Source organism: Orycteropus afer, unplaced genomic scaffold, assembly GCF_000298275.1.
Source record: "Orycteropus afer afer isolate SDZICR_OR568_19922 unplaced genomic scaffold, OryAfe1.0 scaffold00615, whole genome shotgun sequence".
NCBI classification, from domain to species: domain Eukaryota; kingdom Metazoa; phylum Chordata; class Mammalia; order Tubulidentata; family Orycteropodidae; genus Orycteropus; species Orycteropus afer.
The window spans coordinates 1,217,524-1,240,166 of record NW_006922202.1 but is presented as its reverse complement, the minus strand read 5'-3'; the positions used below and the strand labels follow the sequence as shown (position 1 = coordinate 1,240,166).

Below are 22,643 nucleotides of genomic sequence, written 5' to 3'. Positions count from 1 at the left end.
ATTGGTTTCCCTTTTCTTTGTTGAAGAGGGTCTGTGCAATCCTTCTGCCTAGTCCGCCATCTTGCCCCGCCTCCACCACTACGGAAATAGATTGCCAAATCTTCCTTCCAAGGAGCAGCTGGTAGGTCTGAACCACCAGCCTTCCGGGCCATAAAACAAGCCTCAATAGATACCAAGGCATTGATATTATATACACAATTATAGATTTTCACAAAGCTAAGAATCCCTGATGGTGCAATGGTTAAGCCCTCGGCTGATAACCAAAAGGCCGGAAGTTCGAACCCACCCGACAGCTGCATGGAAGAAAGACCTGATGATCTGCTTCCACAAAGATTACAGCCTAGAAAACCCTATGGGGGAAGTTCTACTCTGCCATATGGAGTTATTGTGTTGAAAATGCTTATCAGTAATGTATGCTGAAAATAAAAATAGAGGAAATAATTTTTAATAATTTTTTTTGAAATAATTTTAAATTTAAAGTTGTCATAATAAAAGATTCTCCAATTGTTTCCATTTTATTGAATTAGCTTCCCTCTCTCCTTCTCCCTTAATCTCCTGCTCTCCACATGCACATGTCCACAAACACCCACACACAATTTATCATTACCACGTTTTTCACATACAATCTACATACATAAGTAATACGCACACTCATAGAATGCAAATAGCATTCACAGGAAATGCGTGAGAGGATTGCATGGTTTGCAAAAACTGTATAACATGTACATTTTGTGTAAAAATATGACAGTCTTTTTCTGAACCTTTTAAGAGCAAACTGCAAACATTTAGTGAAGTGAGTTACTTAGTGTGGCTCTTTTAGTCGTAGTCTTTGTGACTCCCACAGAATGACTGGGTGGAACTTTGCAAATGTAAAATGTTTGTAGCTCACCAAGGGGATTGGATAGCTTGTTTGTAATTTAAATAAGGTACATGGCACCCTTTTGGGGTAGGACCATGGAAATAAGGTGTATAGAACTCTAATGTGGGGATTGGTCAGTTTTGTCATTCTGCCAGGCTGAAAATGAGCCCTCCTAGAGGCAGAAAAGGAGCTCTGGTGGTGTAGTGTGTATGGCATTTGACTGCTAACCAGTAGGCTGGCTGTTCAAACCCACCAGCCACTCCTTGGAAGGAACATGGGGCAACTTACTTCCATAGTGATACCGCCTCGGAAACCCAAAGAAGGGTCGCTATGAGTTGGATCTGAATCCGTGGCAGTGAGTTTTTTCCTTTCTTTTTTTTTTTGGTAGAGGTAGAAAGGGGGATCTCACTGCCATGGACAGCTGGAGGTGAAATGAAGTGCATCCTTAGACCTGAGATCCCTGCATTGTACTTCCTTGGCAGAGTCAGCAGAGATGGCAGCAGTGAAAGCAAGAAATATGAGACAGGGAGGTGGGCTTACAGGCCCACAGAGCAAGAAAGCTAAGTGCCTTTGGGCAGGAGGCTTGCTGGCAGAGTAGGGTGCACCTAGGTGCACCTATCAGCAGATCTAAAAGAGCTTTATAACGTTTGCCCAATAGGCCAAAGGCCAAAGAGAGAAGTGCCTGAGGGCATGGCCAAGGGGGTGCTCTCTTGATGGAAGAAATGTATCCTGAGCACATTCCTGAACCAGAATTGTAACCTATTACTTCCCTAATAAACCCCATAATCATGAGTATTGTCTATGAGTCCTGTGTGGCCACTATAATGAATTAATCAAACCCAGGAGAAAAGTCGTGGGTGCTGTGAGAGGGATGGCTGGTGCCAGAATTGGCAGAAAGATTGGAGGATGGCAGCATGACTGACTTCATAGGAATCAGCCTTGGGCTGCTGATGGTGATTCTGTCTCTGCCCCTTGTGAAGTCAGAGGTGGTCAGAGGATGCTGCCCCCGTGCCTGTTTTGCAAGACATGATGTCTCATCACTTCTAAACATTCTAGTGGACAAAGATATTTTCCTATATAGCCAGCACACAAACACTAGAATGAAACAACACTTGGTCCTGCACCAACTATATGGATTTTAACAAATTATAGATAACATTGAGAAGAGTGGGAATTCCAGAACACATACTTATACTCACAAGGTACCTGTATATAAACCAAGAGGTTGTTATTTGAACAGAACAAGGAGATACTGCATGGTTCAAAATCAGGAACAGTATGTGTGGTAGTTCAGTTTGTGTGTCAACTTGGCTGGGCCTGGTTGAATCTTTGTTATGCTTGAGCCCATCATTGCAGCCACTGTGTCAATCTTTCTCATTGAGGGTCTTCCCCTTTTCTACTGACCTTCTACCAAGTCTCTTTCTCCAGGAACTGGTCCTTTCTGACAACATGACCAAAGTAGGATGAAGTATGGCCATTCTCACTCCTAAGGAGCTTCCAACTGTACTTCTTCCAGGACAGATCTGTTCATTCTTCTAGCAGTCCATGGTATTTTCAGTATTCTTCACCAATACCACAATTCAAATGTATCATTGAACAGACAGGAAAGGAAGAAAAGACCAAAATGGATGTCCGAAGAGACTCTGAATCTTGCTCTTGAAAGTATAGTAACTAAAGAGAATGGAATAAAAGCTGAAATAAAACAACTGGTCAGAAGATTTCAAAGGTGGCTTGAGAAAATGTGCAAAGACCTAGAGTTAGAAAAACATAAGAAAGAACATGCTCAGCATTTCTCAAGCTGAAATAACTGAAGAAAAATTCAAGCCTTGAGTTGCAATATTGAAGGATTCTTTGGGCAATATATTGAATGATGCAGGAAGTATCAAAAGAAGATGGAAGGAATACACAGAGTCACTGTATCAAAAAGAATTGGCCAAAGTTCAGCTATCTCAGGAGGTAGCATATGATCAAGAACCAATATTATTGAAGGAAGAAGTCAAAGCTGCACTGAAGGAATTGGCAAGAAATGAGGCTCCAGATTGACAGAACACCCACTGAGATGTTTCAGCAAATGGGTGAGTACTGGAGAGCCTTATTTGTTTATGCCAAGAGATTTGGCAAATAGCTACCTAGCCAACTGAGGGGAAGAGATCAACATTTGTGCCCATTCAAAGAAAGGAGAACCAACAGAATGTGGAAATTATTGAACATTATTATTACTATCCCATGCAAGTAAAATCTTGCTCAAGATAATTCAAAATGGTTGCAGCAGTATATTGATACAGAACTTCTAGAAATTCAAGCTGGATTCAGAAGAGACTTGGAATGAGGGATATAATAGCTGATATCTTGACTGAAAGCAAAGAATACCAAAAAGATGTCTATGTATGTTTTAGTGACTATGCAAAGGCATCCAACTATATGGATTTTAACTCTGGTAGCATAGTGGCTAAGGCACTTGACTGCTAACCAGAAGGCTGGCGGTTCAAACCCACCAGCCACTCCTCGGAAGGAAGGTTGGGCAATCCTACTTCCGTAGTGATACTGCCTTGGAAACCCAAGGAGGGGTCGCTATGAGTCAGGGCTGACTTGACGGCACATAACAACAACATAGATAACATAGAGAAGAGTGGGAATTCCAGAACACATACTTATACTCACAGGGTACCTGTATATAAACCAAGAGGTTGTTATTTGAACAGAACAAGGAGATACTGCATGGTTCATAATCAGGAAGAGTGGCACTAGGTAATCAGAACAGTATGTGTCAGCCTAGATGTACTTTTCATCATACTTATTCAATCTGTATGCTCAGCAAATAATCCAAGAAACTGGACTATATGAAGAAGAACATGGCATTAGGATAGGAGGAAGAACCACTAACAACCTGCAATATGCAGGTGACACAACCTTACATGCTGAAAGTGAAGATGTCTTGAATCACTTACTGATGAATTCATACTTCAGTATGGATTGCACCTCAGAGTAAATAAAACAAAAATCCTTACAACAGGACCAATATACAAACTATGATAAACAGAGAAAAGATAAAAGTTGTCAAGGATTTCATTTCACTTGGATCCACAACCAACACCCATGGAAGCAGCAGTTAAGAAAACAGATGTCATATTGCATTGGGCATATGTGCTGCAAAAGACCTCTTTATAGTGTTATGGAGGAAAGATGTCACTTTGAAGACTTAGGTGCATCTGACCCAAGCCACGGTATTTTCAATTGCTTCATATGCATCTGAAAGCTGGACAACTAATAAGGAAGACCAAAGAAGAGTTGATGTCTTGTATTGTGGTGAAGAATATTTTCAGAAGAATTTTGCCAAAGAAATGAACAAATCTGGGGGAAGTGCAGCTCGAATGCTCCATAGAAATTAGAATGGCCAGATTTCATCTTACCCACTTTGATCATGTTGTTAAAGTGGATCATTCACTGGAGAAGGATATCACACTTGGTAAAATAGAGGGTCAGCATAAAAGTGGAAGAGCCTCAATGAGACAGATTGACAAGGTGGCTGCAACAATGGGCAGAAGCAGAGCAAGAATTGTGAGTATGGAGTAGGACTGGGCAGTGTTTTGTTCTGTTGTATGTAGGGTCACTATGAGTTGGAATCAACTCAGTGGCACCTGACAACAACAACATGTCCCAAAAAGGCATGCACTACCCTCCACGTGTCATTCAGTAGCCAGGAAGCCCATGGAACTTATGTGTTCAGAGCCTTTATTGGGGTTACATTATGTATTCATACTTGATTGAATCAATCCACCTCTCCTAATGGTTGACTGATATCTTCTGGAGGCTTTCTGGGCAGCTCTAACCTGCATAACCTCATTAGCATAAATCCTCATGTGTGGTCTGGAAACCTTATCAAAGAAACTTCAATCATGGGAAATTCCAAGGATTTCAAGAACCAAGGGCAAAGACTAAATTCTTTGGGCAAATTTAATGTAAATCCCACAATTGCTCTCCACACATGCTCTCTAGCCTCTCCCATCATCATTACTGATGATATTTTGAGCAAATCTCATAATTTTTGATCAATTTTTAGGTCTCAGTGTAATGTCATTGTTTTAAGGTAGTAAGAAATCCCACTCAATCTGAGGAAAACCCAACTCTTTTAGGTAATGCTATGCTTCTCCTCTTTTTCCACAGCTCAGATATGATTCAAGCTTGGCAAGCTTCACTACAGAAGGGGAGGGAGAAGTGGTGTGTCTTTGACTATTTGTACTGATCCTTGATTTCTGTTTCAACTTCCATTCTTCTGTTTTTGACTTTTACAAGGTCACATGGGGGATCAGTGATAAGAGGAAGAGGAAGGGTCTTTCTTTCTTTCTTTTTTTTTAAATTGTGATTTGGGTGAAAGTTTTCAGAGCAAATTGACTTTCCATACAGCAGTTCACATACACTTTGTCTCATGACATTGACCACAATTTACCACAATGCAACACCTCCTCTCCCACTTCCTCCTAATAGTTACCTCTTCCCTGTGTCCATCCTTCCATGTACTCCTGTCCCCAGAGCTGTCTCCCTGTGCATAAATAGCCCTTCTTTCTCCCATGATTGTTCTCTCTAAGGAGTGTATCTACGTCAGGTAAATGTTCAGCTCATATGCCTGTCTTTTGTTTGGCTGGAAGCCACAGGTGTGGGTTCAATTCCAGACCTGAAGGGCAGCTAGGGGCCATAGTCTCAGTGGTTCCACCAGGCTACATCAGACCAGCAAACCTGGTCCCCCCTCCCCTATTTTTTTCCAAATGATTTTGAGTTTTGTTCCACATTGTTCTTCCTCTCTATGCAGGATCTACATAGATCCCCCTCCAAGTGTTTGACAGTGGTAGATGGGCATCTTCTAGTTCTGGTCTCATAGTCATATAGGCTGTGGATCTCATGGTGTACCAGTCAGTAGGACTAGTTGTTTCCATGAATCTTTGGTTTTCTTCATTCTTCTTTGCTTTGGATGAGGAGAGATGCATCATTGCTTCTAGATGGCTGCTTGCAAGCTTTTAAGATCCCGGTCGCTACTCTCCAAAGTACGAGGTGCAACAATGTTTTGTGTAGTGTGTTATGCTAATTGAGCTTGATGTCCCCTGTGACTATGGTCCCAAGCCCACAGGTTCAACTACTCAGTCCCTCTGGGTAGCTGGCTGTGACCAAGCAGTGACTACAACCTTGTTGGGAAGGGTCTTTCTTGTCTGCTGCTGTTTGTAGTTTCCTCTTAGTTATCTAATATGCTGTCATAGCATACACCCTTTTCGGTCTTTAAATACCCTTAAACACCCCTCTTATATCTTTGTCCTGTAGTTCCTAACAAGGGTGATACACATTTGGCTAACATTTTATGGTTCCCTTTTGGCTTCTGATCCTGTGAGATGCACCCAGCTTCTTCCTGCTGAAGATTATTTATCCTTTCAGGCAAGAACCTTTCAAGAAGACTGAGGCCCACTTTGGTTATGCACACTTGTCTCCTCAGTAGAAAGTCACTGCTGCTTCCCAGCTGTCCCACCTCAAGTTCTGCCATCAGGGAAAATGGTGCCTAACCTTCTGCTTTCAGGCTACTTTGGGTGGAGGTGACATCCTGGCCTCATGCCTTTCCTCATGCCATAGCATACAGGTCAGGTTTTCTTGAAAGCTATTTCTTCTATGCTCCACTTCAATTTCAATGTGTTATACATATTAGCTCAGCAAGAAACTGATGACCAGCCTTGCTATTGAATAAGGAAGACCAGAGAAGAATTGATGCCTTTGAATTATGGTGTTGGTGATGAATATTGAATATACAATGGACTGCCAGAAGAATGAATAAATCTATCTTGGAAGAAGCACAGCCAGAATGCTGCTTGGAGTTAGGATGGCAAGGCTTCATTTTACCTTTTTTGAACATATTATCAGAAAGGACCAGTCCCTGGAGAAGGACATCATGCTTGGTAAAGTAGAAGGTCAGCATAAAATGGAAGACTCTTGATGAGATGGATTGACACAGTGGCTACAGCAATGGGCCCAAATACAGCGACAATTTAGAGGATGGTGCAGGACCAGATATTGTTTCATTTTGTTGTACATTGGGTTGCTGTGAGTTGGAACCAATTCGACTTGAGGCCATATAACCACAATATATGTTGATGTACTTCTCACTTTTTTTCTTTTTTCTGGACATCCTATCCCCTCATCCTGCAGCCGACAAACTTCTTCAAACAACCAAAAATCAAACTCTTCCTCTGAACCAACTCTTTCAGTTTCTCACATTTTTTAATATAGGCTGGGATGATGGGCCAAGATGGGCCAAGAGTGCTGCCTCTTGACAGACTCTACATGGATTGTCTGTCATCTCTTTTTCACTTAGCATCATGCCCTTGAAATCCATTGGAGATGGTCCCTGAATCAAATGTTTTTTTCCTTTTCATTCCTGAGTAGTATTCCATGGTAGTATTACAGATTGTTTAACCCTTCATCCTTTGAAGAACATTTCAGTTGTTTACAGTTTTTGGTATGACAAGTAAAGCTGCTATGAACTTTTATGTACATTTTTAGGTATAGTCACAAGTTTTCATTTTTCTGGGGTAAAGGTTCAGGAGTGAGAATGCTGGGCTGTGTGGTTAGTTTAGTTTTATATTAATCCAATAATAATCATATTAATCCAATAATATAAATTGATTGAAGTTTATTGAATATATGATTTGCAAATCGGGGTAACATTTTGATTACTCAAAAACCCAGTCAATTCCAACTCACAGCAACACTATAGGACAGAGCAGACCTGCCCCATAGGGTTTACAAGTCTATACTCTTTACAGAAGCAGGCTGCCATATATTTCTCCCACAGAGCAACTCATGGGCATGAACTACCAACCTTTTGGTTAGCAGCCAAGCACTTAATTACTGAACCACCATGTTCCAAAGATGAATACAACTTCTAAAACTCTTATACCACATCTTATCAGTATTGCCATGGAAAGGGGGCCAGAGTGGTGTTTACATAATAACTATTTACCCTAAAACTTAGCTTCTAGTCTGACTTTGGAGTTTCTGTTCCTTGAAACTGACTGCACATAGACACTTCTTCAAAAGAGCCCAATGTCTAAAGCAAGCTAGTTTTTCCTAGTTATCTAGACCATTGTTTGACTCAAAGGGGACTTTAGGAGGTGATTTTCTTCAAGCCTCAACTTTCAGAAGGACACCTAAAGGTAAAACTCTGGGTGGATTATCACAACCTCCATGAAAGCTAGAAAGTTAATTCTAAGAGAATTAAAACTCTTTCTCTATAAGATAATGCCACACTGTTTTCCAGAGTGACTGTACCATTTTCTAGTCACCAGCAATATGTGAGAGATCTACATTAGAATTTACTACTGCCACTATTTTTTACTTTACTTGCACTAATAGGTATATAGTGATATATCATTGTCCACAAACATTTTAGATATCTTTGAGGCGTTAGCTGAAACTCTGGGATAACAAGAAAAGTCTAATTTAATATCTCATTCCACAGTAATGCAGATGACCTCTGATGTAATATGGTCTAAGGTATTTCAGAAAGAAATTAAATGTTAGTTAAGAGTCCATTATAACTTGGCAGGAGTAGCAGTGTGAGCCTAAACAATATCTTCTGATGAGTTTCTTATCTGTGGGGCATGTCTGGTAGAATGGTGGAGTGTCTGCCAGAAATCTATTAGAATAAATGACTGAGACTTTTCCTAGCAGATTACTCATCTCAGAGAAAGTATTAGGCAGACAGGTTTTCCTAGTAACCAACTCTCCAAGTTGTGAGATAGATTCTGACAGCAGATTCAGTGGGTTCTATGATATTTGTCAGATTTGTCTGTGGGTTGTATGCCCAAGTTTTTCATTCAAGTTTTGTATACATGTATGTCTTCCAGTAGAAAGATATGGCAGTCTACTTCCATAAAGATTTATAGCCTTGGAAATCTTATGGGACAGTTCTATTCTGTCCTAAAAGGTTACTGTAAGTCAGAATTGACTTGATGGCAACAAGTTTTATATATGCCTCCAAATTCAGCATAGGAGAGTAGAGGACACTACGTTTAAAATACTAAAAGATTCATTGTTTAGCTAATGACTCTGGAAGACATTGACTTTTACCAGTATATTCACAATACCACATTACCATTAACACCAAACACCAGGCTACAGATAAACACATATACATCTGAGAAGATCAGGTGGGAGTCAGTGAACAGGAGTATACTCTAGACCAATGACAGATTCAGCAGAGGATAATCTTGCACAGATACCAGTGATTCAAAATACCTGCAATCCTTACAGAAACATAGAAGGCAGACAACTCACAGACAGCCAGTCACTGTGGGAGACATATCCAATGGATCTACCAACTCGGGACTACAGTACTGGGGGACACCAGACTCAATCAGCACAACAAAATACATGAAAGTCTTGTTCCTCATCCTACATTGGTGAGTAACGACTGGGGTCTTAAAAGCTTTCAAGCAGCCATCTAAGATGCAGCTAATGATCTCCTAGTGTTGGAAGCAAAGAAGAGTGCCAAAAAACAAGGGCATTTGGAAGCAACCAGCCCTAGGACATGATGGCCCTCGAGACCAGAAGAACTAGATGGTACCTGGCTACCAATGCCAACCACTCAGGAAAGGATCAAATCTGGAGATCTTGGATAGAGTGGGAGGAAAAACATGGAACAAAATCCAAAAACTCAATATTGACCAGAATTACTGGTTGGATGGAGTCTGGTGGGACCCCCCAGTACTCTGGTCCTGGGATACATTCTGGGCCTGGAATAAAACTCAGTCCCAGGGGCTGGCTCTCAGCCCGATAGTAAACAAGATGTACATACAGACCATGCAACCCAGGGTGATGCACCCACATACTCTATGAAAATGCATCCCTTAGAACAATCAACCATGGGGCACCAGAGGGGCAACATTCGCAAGGAGGAAATACAGGACACGCAGGAGTGCATAACTATAAGGGGCATTGGGGGAAGGGGCATTACTGGGTAGGAGAGGAGGAGGGAAGGAGGAGACAGGGGAGGAGACTGGGTTAGGGTTGGAGATGGTAAATGGGGAGTGAAACTAAATGTACACATAATCATTTGAATGTAAAACAAACTCTTAAAATAAAAAATTAAAAAAAATGACTGAGTACTCTTGAAAGAAAGCATAATATATAAAGAGAAATCTTTATATTGTTATAAACAAAAATACTGTTAAACTCTGACACCTGCCTGTCTCCGGCAATTAAAGCTTTCAATGCCCTGGAATATTTCTTCCTCATTTCCTTGAACTGTTCAAATTACATTCTATTATTTAATCTTGCTTTTGATGGTCTTCATCTAAATTATTAGATCTTTGAAAGGAGAAACCCTATCTTATAGTGATTTGAATCTCTCTATATTGCCTAGTGATTTGTTGTTCAATAAATGCTTTTTAAAATTTACTAGTTTGCTATGATTCTGTAGAGAATGAGTATTTACAAAATAATTTTATTGTGGTAAAATATATATATAACACACATTTAGCCATTTTAACTATTTTCAAATGTACAATTCAGTGACATTAATTACATTCACCATGTTGTGCAATCATCTCCGCTATCTATATCCAAAATATTTAGTTACCCCCAAAACAGAAACTTTTAAGCAATTAATCCATTTCTACCTTCTCCCAGTTCCTAGTGACCACTAATAAGTAATAAGTTGAGTCAGAGATGATTCAACAGCACCTAGCAACAGCAACAACAACAACCCATATTTTTAAAACAAAAATGATCAAAATATCTTATCTATGTGGACATAGCTTATATTTAACAGAAGTGTATACACTGATACTTTTACCTTCTTTTGCAAGAGGTAGCTAATATTCATTGATTGCTTGTTATGTGTTAGGCACAGTGCTAGTCTCTTTAGTTCATTGACTGTTCATCAAAATCTTTATTGAGGTGTGCTAGAAGACTCTTAAGGAGCTCTGGTAGCATAGTGCCTAAGGCACTTGACTGCTAACCAGAAGGCTGGTGGTTCGAACCCACCAGCCGCTCCTTGGAAGGAAGGTTGGGCAATCTACTTCCATAGTGATACTGCCTCAGAAACCCAAGGAGGGGTCGCTATGAGTTGGGTCCTATTCAACGGCACATAACAACAACAACAACAACAACAACAACAACAACAACAAGAGAAGACTCTTAAGACAATTCCGCCTCTTGACTATTTGCCATGTGATAGTCTTGTTCACTAGAAGAGCATGGTTATGGGCCGGTAGACGTGGGCTTTTGTATTTCCTCAAGATAAACCATATCTAAACAGTTTCATGAAGAACATGAAACATGGTGATAGTCTACAATCTTTATATCTTCCACTGTGGTCATGAGAATTTTAGTTTGTTTGTCTCTTTTTAACATTACTGTTAAAACGCTAGAAGAAGTCTTCCTTTCAGAACCCAACATAAGAAAAGAACGTGGTTGGACCTTATCACTGTCAATCATCTTGGGTTAAAAGATGGAGTAGGGACCAAATCTGCCCATGGGACTTGGTTCTAGGAAATCATTTTTGTCTGCCTTCCTAATATTAGGGGATAGGGGCTGTTGTTGTTAGGTGCCATTGACTCATCTCCAACTCAAGCGACCCCACATACAGCAGAACAAAACACTGCCCGATCCTGTGCTAGTTCCACAATCCTTGCTATATCTGAGCCCATCCTTGTAGCCACAGGGTCAATCCATCTTGTTGAGGGCCTTCTCCTTTTTCATGGACCCTCCACTTTACCAAGCATGATATCCTTGGTATCATAGGGGTAAAAACAAACAAACAAACAACAAAAAAACTCACTACCGTGGAGTTGGATCTGACTCATAGAGACCCCTCCTTGGGTTTCTGAGGCAATATCACTATGGAAATAGATTGCCTCATCTTCCTTCCCAGGAGTGGCTGGTGGGTTTAATAGAGACTGATGGGACCCCCAAGACTATGATCCTTTGTCACGCTTCACTCCTATGGCTCAACTTTCAGCCAAACAATAGACAGTCAAATGGTTAGCAGTCAAATACCTAGGAGCTCTGGTGGTGTAAAGCCTAAGACATGTGACTGCTAACCAGAAAGCTGACAGTTTAAACCCTCCAGTCGCTTCTTGGAAGGAAGATTGGGCAATCTACTTCCATAGCGATACTGCCTCAGAAACCCAAGGAGAGGTCTCTGTGAGTCAGATCCCACTCCAGGGCAGTGAGTTTGCTTTCTTTTTATCATAGGGGTGGAGCAGGGTATTTACAGCTGAACATATAAAACGTTTCAAGGGAGGAAACTTTAGGAGTATAGAGCTAAAAACCCAGTGTGAGAATATTCTGCTTGTTAGATCATGTTAGCTTGAATATTCTAAGGAAAAGAAAGGAGTCCAAGTGGCGCAGCTGTTAAATTGTTAAGGATGGTGGTTTGATCTAACAACCACTGAGAGGGAGAAAGAAGAGGCAGCCTGCTTCGGAAACATTACAGCCTTGGAAACTCTAGGGAGGCAGTTCTACTCTGTCCTATAGGATGGGAAAAGGAGTTTGTTGAAGAAACTTCTCTTGTAGATGTCTTTTAGACTTTTTAACTGTTCATTCTCAGCCTGATAAGAAAATATTAATAATTAATTTAGGATGTGACAAGGAGAATGGAATTTTCCTGGACTTTGCACAAAAATACCCTTAAAAACGAGAGATCCTTTAGTATTGCCATTTCACACATGACGCTCAGGGAAGTTAAGTTATAGCATTGGAGAGATGGTACACATGCAACCATGTTCATATTAATTATCGCGTTGGGATTAAAAGTGTGGAAATGAGTAGAGACTAAAGTTCAGTTTCTTTTTTCCTATGAAGAAATTACTAACTATATTCCCACATGGCCAAAAGCACCTGAAAATAAGCAGATGAAAGCAGACAAACATAGTAGTGACTCAGTTGTGCTATGGACTCATTTCTGTATGAAGAAAACTGAGAGTCTGGCAGAAAGCCTTCCCATCTGTCGGAAGGGCTTGAGGAATTAAACTTTTTCCATGAGTGTGAATTAATTTCAATGAAAATCAGGGACTAGCTGGACGATAAAATATTCTTGCCATCGGGAAGAATGTCTAGGAAGCTTGAACATTTTCCCATTTCACTCAATATGCCAAAGTTGAAAACATACACATTGCAGATTCTAATTTGACTGAATGTCAAAATATGCTGTAGCTAGAATTTAGTAGTATTAAAACTAAGCTGGGGGGAAATGTTTACAAATAATACGTTGTTGTTGTTGCTATGTGCCGTCAAGTCGTACCCGACTCATAGTGACCCCTCCTTGGGTTTCCGAGGCAGTATCACTACGGAAGTAGATTGCCCCTTCCGAGGAGTGGCTGGTGGGTTTGAACCGCCAGCCTCTTGGTTAGCAGTCAAATGCCTTAGGCATATTACAAATAATATAGAAAACAATAAACTGAAAGGAGATTTTATGATTCAGGGAAGGCTATATGTTAGTTAAAAATCATAAATTCTAACAAGAAAGACAGTGATAACATTGGAGAAATGAGCAAACGAGCAAGATAGGAGTGTAAGAGAAAAGATGCTGGACATCTATAAAATCTCACAGTTGTCGTTCTCACAAAATATCTGTGAACTGGAATCCTGTTAGAATATTTTAATGACTCCCCTGGACTGCAAAATGTCCTATATTCTAGTTTAGCTTGTTAATATTTCTTTATAAACTAAGATAAGTAATCCTTGTGAAATATTAAACTCAGATGCTATTCCTTGCTGATAACCCTTCTTTATATTCAGTTTGAGTTTTTAAGCTGTTAGATGGTCCTCAGGAACCCCTGAGTGGCACAAATGGTTAAGCACTTGGCTACTACTGAAAGGTTTGTGGTTCAGATCCACCCAGGGGTGCCTTGGAAGAAAGGGCAGACCATCTGCCTCCAAAAGATGACAGCCATAAAAACCCTACAGAGCAGTTCTACTCTGCAACTCTATTACATAAGAGTCACCATAATTTGGAATTGACTTCATGACAACTGCTTTTTTTGATACTGCCTGCAGGATTTCAAAAAACACACCTCTCAAGCTAATTCCTGATTCCAACAATGTGATCTTTGTGGATATTTGCGCTTCAGGAAGTAGGCTCTCCCTGCCCCCCAACATATATATTTTAATATTTCATTGTGATTTGGGTGAAAGTATACGGAGCAAATTACTTTTCCAATCAACAGTTCATACACATTTTGTTTTGAAACTTGATTGAAATCCCCACAATATACCAGTTCTCTTCCTTCTTCCGCCCTGTGGTTCCCTTCTTTGTTTTTGTTTCCTATTCATTTCTGCCTTCTGAGCTTTATTCCCGCACAAATCCTCCCTTTTTTTCTCCTGTGGTTGCTTGTTCTAAGGAGTGTATACTTTCCTGGTGTTATTGTTCACCTTGTAGGACTGTCTATTGTTTGGCTGAAAGTTGAGCCAAAGGAGTGAGTTCAGTTCCAGACCTGAAGGGTGACAAAAGATCGTGGTCTTGGGGGTCCCCCCAGTCCCTATCAGACGAGTAAGCCTAGTCTTCTTTTTATAATTTTAGGCTACATAATTTTGATTGCTTTTGGTGGTGGCTGTGACCCTAAAGCTTCTGGATTCAAATGGTCAGTTGATGTCTCACCTACCATAGCAATGTACCTCAGTAGAATTCTAAAGAAGTTTTGAGGTGTAAGTGATAAGAAAATATGCCGACCAGGGATATTTTTTCCCTTGTTTTAAAAACGGTTTTTGTAGAACAAATATTGCATGAAACTGCTATTGTAAAAAGTCAAGAAAAGAGTTTCAAACAAAAACAAATATTCCTTGATGGTTACCAGGGGTGGGAGGGGAAGGAAGGGTAAATCACTAACTAGAGAGTAGACACATATTAACTTCGGTGAAGGGGAAGCCAAGAGGAGTAAACAAAGAAAAATAAAATGTTTTTGTTTCTGTCTATAGGTAAAGTTTTTAAGGATGTTTACCCATTAGTCAAACATCTCAAAAAAAAAAAAAAAAACAAAACAAAAAACAAAAAAAAGGATGGGTGAAATCAGAATTTTACTACTTAATTTCACACACAATTTACAGAATTTCACACTACTTGGGATAGAAAATTTCCCTGAGCCACTCCTGTCCTCGGAGACTTACACATTTTAAAATGCATAGAACTCTTTAAAATACTGGAGTGAGGATATTTCATTAACCAGTTTTGTCTACTGTGTTGTTTGTTAGTTGCTGTCGAGTTGACAGTGACTCATGGTGACAGAACATACATATTTACACTTATTTTTTTCGTGGGATTTCTAGATATTATATTTTGCTTACAAATATAACCAATGTGGTCTAATGGAAAGTTTGTCAGTATGAAGACTTAAATTCTCATTCTTATTCTGTCATAGTTCTTTGCCTTGATTTTTAAGACTTTCAAATGAGTATTCGGGATTGAGTGATTTATTTATTTATTTATTTATTTATTTTATTAGGATTTGGGTGAAGATTTACAGAGTAAATTCACTTTTCATACAGCAGTTCACATATACTTTGTCTCATGTCATTGACCAAAATTTACAATGCAGCAGCTCCCCTCCCACTTCCTCCCCATAGTTACCTCCTGCCAGTGTCCATCCCTTCATACTCTTCTGCACCCTGAGCTATCTCCCTGTGCATAAGCAGCCCTTCCTTCTCCCATGATTGTTCTCTCCAGGGCGTGTGTCTCCTTGAGGTAAATGTTTAACTCACATGCCTGTACTTTGTTTGGCTGGAAACCACAGTTGTGGGTTCAATTCCAGACCTGAAGGGCAGCTAGGGGCCATAGTCTCAGTGGTTACACCAGGCTCTATTGGACCAGCAAACCTGGTCCCCACCTTCTTTTTTTTGCCTCCAAATGATTTTGAGTTTTGTTCCACATTGTTCTCCCTCTCTATGCAGGATCTCCTACATCCCTTCCAAGTGGATGGCAGTGGTAGCTGGACACCATCTAGTTCTTCTGGTCTCATAGTTGTATAGGTTGCAGATTGGATGGTGTACCAGTCGCTAGGACTGATTGTTTCCATTAATTTTGGTTTTCTTCTTTCTTCTTGACGAGGAGAGACCCATTGTTGCATCTAGATGGCAGCTTCCTAGCTTTTAAGGTCCCAGTCCCTACTCGCGAAAGTAGGAGGTGGAACAATGTTTTGTATAGTATGTTATGCCAATTGAGCTTGATGTCCCCTGCGACTATAGTCCCAAGCCCGCCGGATCAACTACTCGGTCCCTCTGGGTAGCTGGCTGTGACCAAGTAATGACCATAACCTTGCCCCTTGTCAGCTCTACTATATACCTGGGAATTCTGATCATTCACATGAACTTATAGGCCCATTGTCTGCCAACCCTATATATGATCTTGGATACACGGGATTGAGTGATTTTTAATGCTCTTTTCAATCCCAATGTTTGATAACTTAATGAAATATAAATTTAATTTTGAAGTTATTCCATTTTTAATGACTAGATTGTCAACTTACTAGGTTTTTAAGCCAATTTGAATACAATAGTTTGTTGATAAATGTGCTACTTTCAGATCATTAGAACCTATACTATAATTACTCAAGGAATGGCTAATATGAGGGACAATGAAAAACTAGAAATAGAGTGTTTTGAACTTGATGATGGTCTGGTTGTATTTACATATATTAACTCATTATTAAGCATCTACTAATAATTGGATTAGGAGTTACAAGACTCAATTCTGAGACTTTTGGTACATCATTTAATCTCTGAATATTAATTTCCTCATTTATAAATTAATATCATTGGACTAAGGAATGATTAGTAATGTTTAATGCAGTTCTGTGCTTCTACACCGCTGTAACTCCCTATACCAATGACAATGAATGGTGAATATGGAAAATTTGCATATTCATGGAAGAAATGCCCAAGAATTTAGAGACTTTCCTATTACCTTTGATAGGGTCCATTCGGCCATGAATGAACGTAAGTTACCTGTATTTTAAATAGGTCAGTTTTTACATATGATCATCTTTCTACATACATGATTCAAAATATGATTTATAATTTGACAGTTTTTTAAAAAAAATTTATTGTGATTTGGGCAAAAGTTTACAGAGCAAATTCATTTTCCATACAGCAGTTCATACACATTTTGTTTCATGACATTGACTGCAATTCCCCACCATGAAACAGCTCTCTTCCCACTTCCTCCCTGTAGTTACCTCTTTTCTGTGTCCTTCCCTCCCATGCAATCCCACTCTGCCTCCCTCAGCAAACACTGCCCTTCTGTTCTCCCTCGATTGATTATTGCAAGGAGTCTATTTACCAGTTTTATAGGTGTTTTTTTTTTTTTTTGCAGTTCACAAAAGGAATTCAAATACATGACTGCATTTGGTCCTTCTAGCGTCACTGGGGTTAGCATGATGAATTTGAAAGGAGGAGGGAATGACTTTTGTCCATCTCTATTGAGTAGGGAGGGAGCAGGACTGTCAGTTCCACTCTTCCCTATGTCCCTCCTTTGTGATATGGAGGAAATCCAGAAGTTTTTTTGCAAGCTAGAGATTAAAGGGGAGGTGCCTCTGCTCTAAGCATATTCTTAGCAACAGCTATAGCCCAGGTGGGACACACCAGAAGATTGCTGAGCTTCCTCAGAGTCATGACCATAGTTTGCACCAGTAATAAGGACCTTAGCAATCACAAAGGAACAAGGAACAACAGTCAAACAGATGAGACATTAAAAAAATTGAAAGCTCCTTATTATCCTTAATGGCGTGTGTCTTTTTATCTCTTAAATGTTTCCTATTCTCCTCTGGAGCTGACATAGCTGCCTGGTGATTCTCCTGAGAATTTTGAGTAAGATGGAAGGTACCGAGAGAGAAATCAAAATGGGGACTTATTCTGGAACTGAGTTTTGAATGTAAACTCACTGGATTTGACTGAATTTACCAGAAACAATCTGGAATATTTAGACTAAATGAGTATTTAGAGTTACTATATTAAAGTAATTCCCCAAATAAACTTCATTTTGTATCATGGAATTTTGATTGCTATCCTAGTTGTAAAATAAAATCTCTAATTTGTTGGGAGAGGAGATAATGGACTCTACTTTTATTATATATCTTTTGTTTTCTAAAGAGGACGCTACCTTAAATTGTTGGACAACAAAATGAGTTGACACCTGGACTCACCTTGTTCACAGTACATTCCAGTAGTTCCTAGAGGACAGTAACAGGTGTATCCATCAGGCAAAGAAACACAGGTTGCTCCTTTGCTGCATTGGTGTGGAGGGTCATGCTGAGGATCACAAGTGGAAATGGCCTCCGTGCAGAACGCCCCTTTCCACTCAGTGGGACAGTCACAGCTATAGGTTGAGAGAGCAGATAGCATGATTTGAGCATTTGAGCAAAGATGGATATACACTATTGTATTACAATGAGAAGGAGTCTTCTTGGTGCAAACAGTTAAGTGCTCTGTTGCTAATTGAAAGGTTGGCCATTCAAACCTACCCAGTGACTCACAGGAGCACTTAATGCTATGCCTCCATAAAATCCTATGAGAAGCTTTGTATCACATCACATGGGGTCACTATGAGTCCAAGACAACTTGATGGCACACAATACTACCACCATCTTGGTATTTTGGACAGCGGTTCCAAGATATAAAAGATTTTGCATATCAAAGTTAATTATGATTCAAGCTACCAAGATCCACATTTTTAAAGGGAAGAGCTAATAACTGGTTATGGAATTACTGAACCCCTTACCACAGTAAAGATTTTAAATGGTTGAGATTGTGGAGATTGTGAGAAAATTTTATGAGAGAATCATTTCTTTGATCACTGTTAGTTTCTTCCCCCACCTCCACACCACCATCCAGGGGGCAGGGAGTGCACAGAATTGCCACCTCCAAAGGAGCTCTGGTAGCATAGTGCCTAAGGCACTTGACTGCTAACCAGAAGGCTGGTGGTTCAAACCCAACAGACACTCCTCGAAAGGAAGGTTGGGCAATCCTACTTCTATAGTGATACTGCCTCGGAAACTCAAGGAGGGGTTGCTATGAGTCGGATTTGACCTGATGGCAGTAAGTTTGGTTTGAGTTTTAATATTGCATTGGCAGTTCAAACCCATCAGCTGCTCTGGAAAGGAAGATGAGGCAATCTACTTGTGTAAAGATTTACAGTCTTGGAAGCCCAATGTAGGTCTCTATGAGTTGGAATCAACTGGATGGCAGTGGGTTTTAATATTGGTGAACACACAGGCCTGGTAACACACAGGCCTGGCTTCTAGGGCTTCAGAAGGAGCTGCAAACCATCCAGAAAACCAAACCAAACCAAACTCACTGCCATCAAGTTGATTCTGAGTCTTAGCAACCCCGTTTGGGTTTCTGAGGTGGTAAATCTTTACAGATGTAGATTGCCCAGTCTTCCTGCTGAGAGTGGCTTGTGGATTTGAACTGTCAACTTTCTGGTTAGCAGTCAAGTGCCTTAGTCACTACGCTACTGAAGCTCCTTAAACTCATCAAGAGGTGAGTCAAATGTGAGTGAATTCCAGGGAGAAGATACGGCACTTTTAGTAGGAACATTAGCTTGGGAGCATATAAAAATGAATCTTGCCCAAGAGAGTATCTTGCTGAGTGAGTAGACCTCAGCAGCAAGAAGTAGTAAGTGTACTGCGAGGGCAGAAGCTGAGGGATGATGAGGAACACCCAGTTGGAGCAGAGACACTGACTGGATTTAGAGAGGGATACTGGGGGGCCCAACGGAAGAGTCTCTGATAGGGTTGCCAGAAAAAAAAGGAAGAATATCCAGTGAAATTTAAATTTTAGATAAATAATGAATAGTTTTTCAGAATAAGTATGTCTTGTGCAATATTTCTATTTCAGATAAACAATACATGAGACATACTTACACTAAAAATTATTCATTGTTCATCTGAAATTTGAATTCACTTGGCCAGCATATGTTTTTGTTTTCTTTCTGAATCTGCCAACACTATACTAAAGGGCATATAAGAGAAAAAATTAACTTTAAATGCCTACCAAGCTCAAAGAGCACCAAACCATCTGTAAGTAGTGCGAGTCAATGACGTACATTGCAGAATGATGGGTGGGGCATAGAGGCAGACATCTCTAAGTTGGGGAAGGTAGCAGTAGCAGCAGAACGTACCTGTTCTCAGCCCTTCATTCAGGCAGAAGGCCTGGGCTGGGTCAGTGTAGCAGTCTTGAAGAGTGAAATATTGATAAATATATTGAAGTGGAAATATACTGAATTAATGAACTGAGACTGTATTTACATTTTAAAGTGTCTATTAGCTATGAAAGGAGCCCTGGTGGTGCAATGGTTAACAGCTTGGCTGCTAACAAAAGGTTGGAGGTTCCAATCCATCAGCCGCTTCTTAGGAGAAAGTTGCAGAAGTCTACTTCTATAGAGATTACAGCCTTAGAAACCCTAAGGGGCAGTTCTACTCTGTCCTATAAGGTTGCTATGAGTCAGAATCGACTTGAAAGCAACAGGTACAGGCATTAGCCATGGAGAAGCAGAAAATTCAACAGCTTCCCACGTTTTCATCCAGGACCAAGATAAGGATGATTCCCACTGAATGAGTTTAAAAAGAGAGCAAGAAATAATAGTAAGATTTACTTTATGAATATACCCATGAATCCAGGGTCCCACTTGTTTTCTCTCAGTTCATTTCAATGGTCTCTATGTACTGGTAAATTATAGATACCAAAAAATAAAAGAAAAAACAAAACAAACAATTTAATCCCATTGTCTTTGAATTGATTTGGACTCATAGTGACTCTTTAGGACAGAGTAGAACTACCCCACAGCATTTCCAAGGCAGTAAATCTTTGTGGAAGCAGACTGCCTCATCTTTCTCCCACAGAGAGGCTGGTAGGTCCAAACTGCTAATTTTAGCCACCAGAGCTCCTAATTATAGATGCAGGTGACATTAATAGTGCTGCTGGGGTTTCTGAAAAGCATCACCGGTAGCATAATTTCTCATGTGAGCAAGATCAAAACAAGCAGAAAAGTGATGTATCTGGTTTTTTTTTTTTTTTTAGGCTGGAAGTATCCTCACAGGTTCTAAGCATTACAAGTAACTCATATGGTCCCCTCTAGGTGGATCAGCCTGTGAACTGCATATTATATGCCACATTGAGTGGTGAGGACAGTATACTCTTTGTGCAAAAATGAATAACAACCTTTATCATTTTACAGAAACTATATTTATGAATTTCATGCAATTAGGATTAAGCACAAAGAAGAAAATAAAATCATCTGTAACCATGTGAGTTAGACCATTTTTAACACATTTGTGTATATTCTTACTCTTTTCTTTAAGCAAATCTTAACATTAAAAAATGCTTTGCATGTTAGTTTATATCCTTTTTAAAAGCATTTTATTGTGAAATACATTTTATATAGAAAGCATGTATAAAATACATATGCATAGTTCAAAGGTTAGTGATAAAATTTATATATTTGAACCTACCATACAATTAAAAGACAGAATTACCAGGTCCTAGAAGGTTCCATGTAACCTCCTGCTCTTTCTCCCAGGCAGCTGAGCACCATCCTGAACTTTAAGACAACCATTCCCTTGATCTTCTTCATAGTTTTAATTTTTAGAGTTTTCTATTTTTGATCTTCATCTAAGATCTGAAATTTGAATTTCAGATTCAAATTTGTTTTTCAGAATAATTATGTCTTGTGCAATATTTCTATTTCAGATAAACAATACATGAGACATACTTACACTAAAAATTATTCATTGTTTATCTGAATTTGAATTCAACTGGCCAGCATATGTTTTTGTTTTCTTTTGAATCTGCCTACACTATAATGATATTGCATATATTCTTCAATGACTGCCTTTCACTCAAGATTGTGCTTTTGAGTTGGATCTGCCCATTTTGCTGCCTGCGGCTGTTGTTCACTCAGTGTCTCTGCTAGAAAATTTGATGAACAGAAGTTTAATTATCATACAGTGAAATTTCAGCCTTTCCTCTTTTGGTTTGCATTTTTAGAAAATCTTTGTAAGAAATCTTTCCCTATACCAAGGTAAAAAAGATATCATTCTCTGTTGTCTCCTAAAACTGTTTGAGTTTTTCCTATGACATTTAAGTCTTAGTTCATCTGAAATTATTTCTTATGTATGATATGGTATAGAGATACAAGTATATTTTTTTATACATGGATAACCAGCAGTCTCACCACAATTTATTGAATAGTTCATCCTTTCCTGTCCCACTGAGGAGCCATTCCCATTTATCCATTGTCCTGTGTGTCTCTTTTCTGTTCTCTTAGTCTGTTGGTCTAACTCTGTGGCAATGTCACACTGTCTCAATTTTTATAGCTTTATAATTTTACCAGTTGCCATGTAGTCAGCTCTGACTCATGGTGAGCTCATGTGTGTCAGAGTAAAACTGTGTTCCATTGGTTTTTGAATGCATGATTTTTCAGAAGTCGTTTGTCAGGACATTTTCTGAGGAGACTCTGGGTAGACTCATGCCTCTAACCTTTCAGTTAGCAGTTGAGAGTGTTAACCGTTTGCATCATCAAGGGACCCCTAGCTTTAATGATAACCAAACCAAACCAAATCCACAGCCATCGAGTTGATTCCAACTCATAGTGAACCTTGTTTTTTTGATCAGGCATGTGTTGGCTATTCTTACCCTTTTGTTGTTTCATAATTTTTTGTTTTAATGAGTCACAAGTTCAAGATAAGCAAGTTTCCTTACTTTCTCCTTGTGTAGAGAGTCATTTGGAGTCCAAAGCCCATATGGAGTCTCCTAT

At 39.6% G+C, this 22,643-nt stretch overlaps 1 protein-coding gene across 1 annotated transcript in view; it reads right to left on the bottom strand.

Moving 5' to 3' along the window:
• The window catches only part of LOC103210485 (protein eyes shut homolog), an 837,058-nt gene that overhangs the window by 23,478 nt on the left and 790,937 nt on the right, over positions 1 to 22,643 (bottom strand). The window contains 1 exon segment of the mRNA XM_007956404.2: positions 18,034 to 18,206. Coding sequence (XP_007954595.2) covers positions 18,034 to 18,206 — 173 coding nt within the window.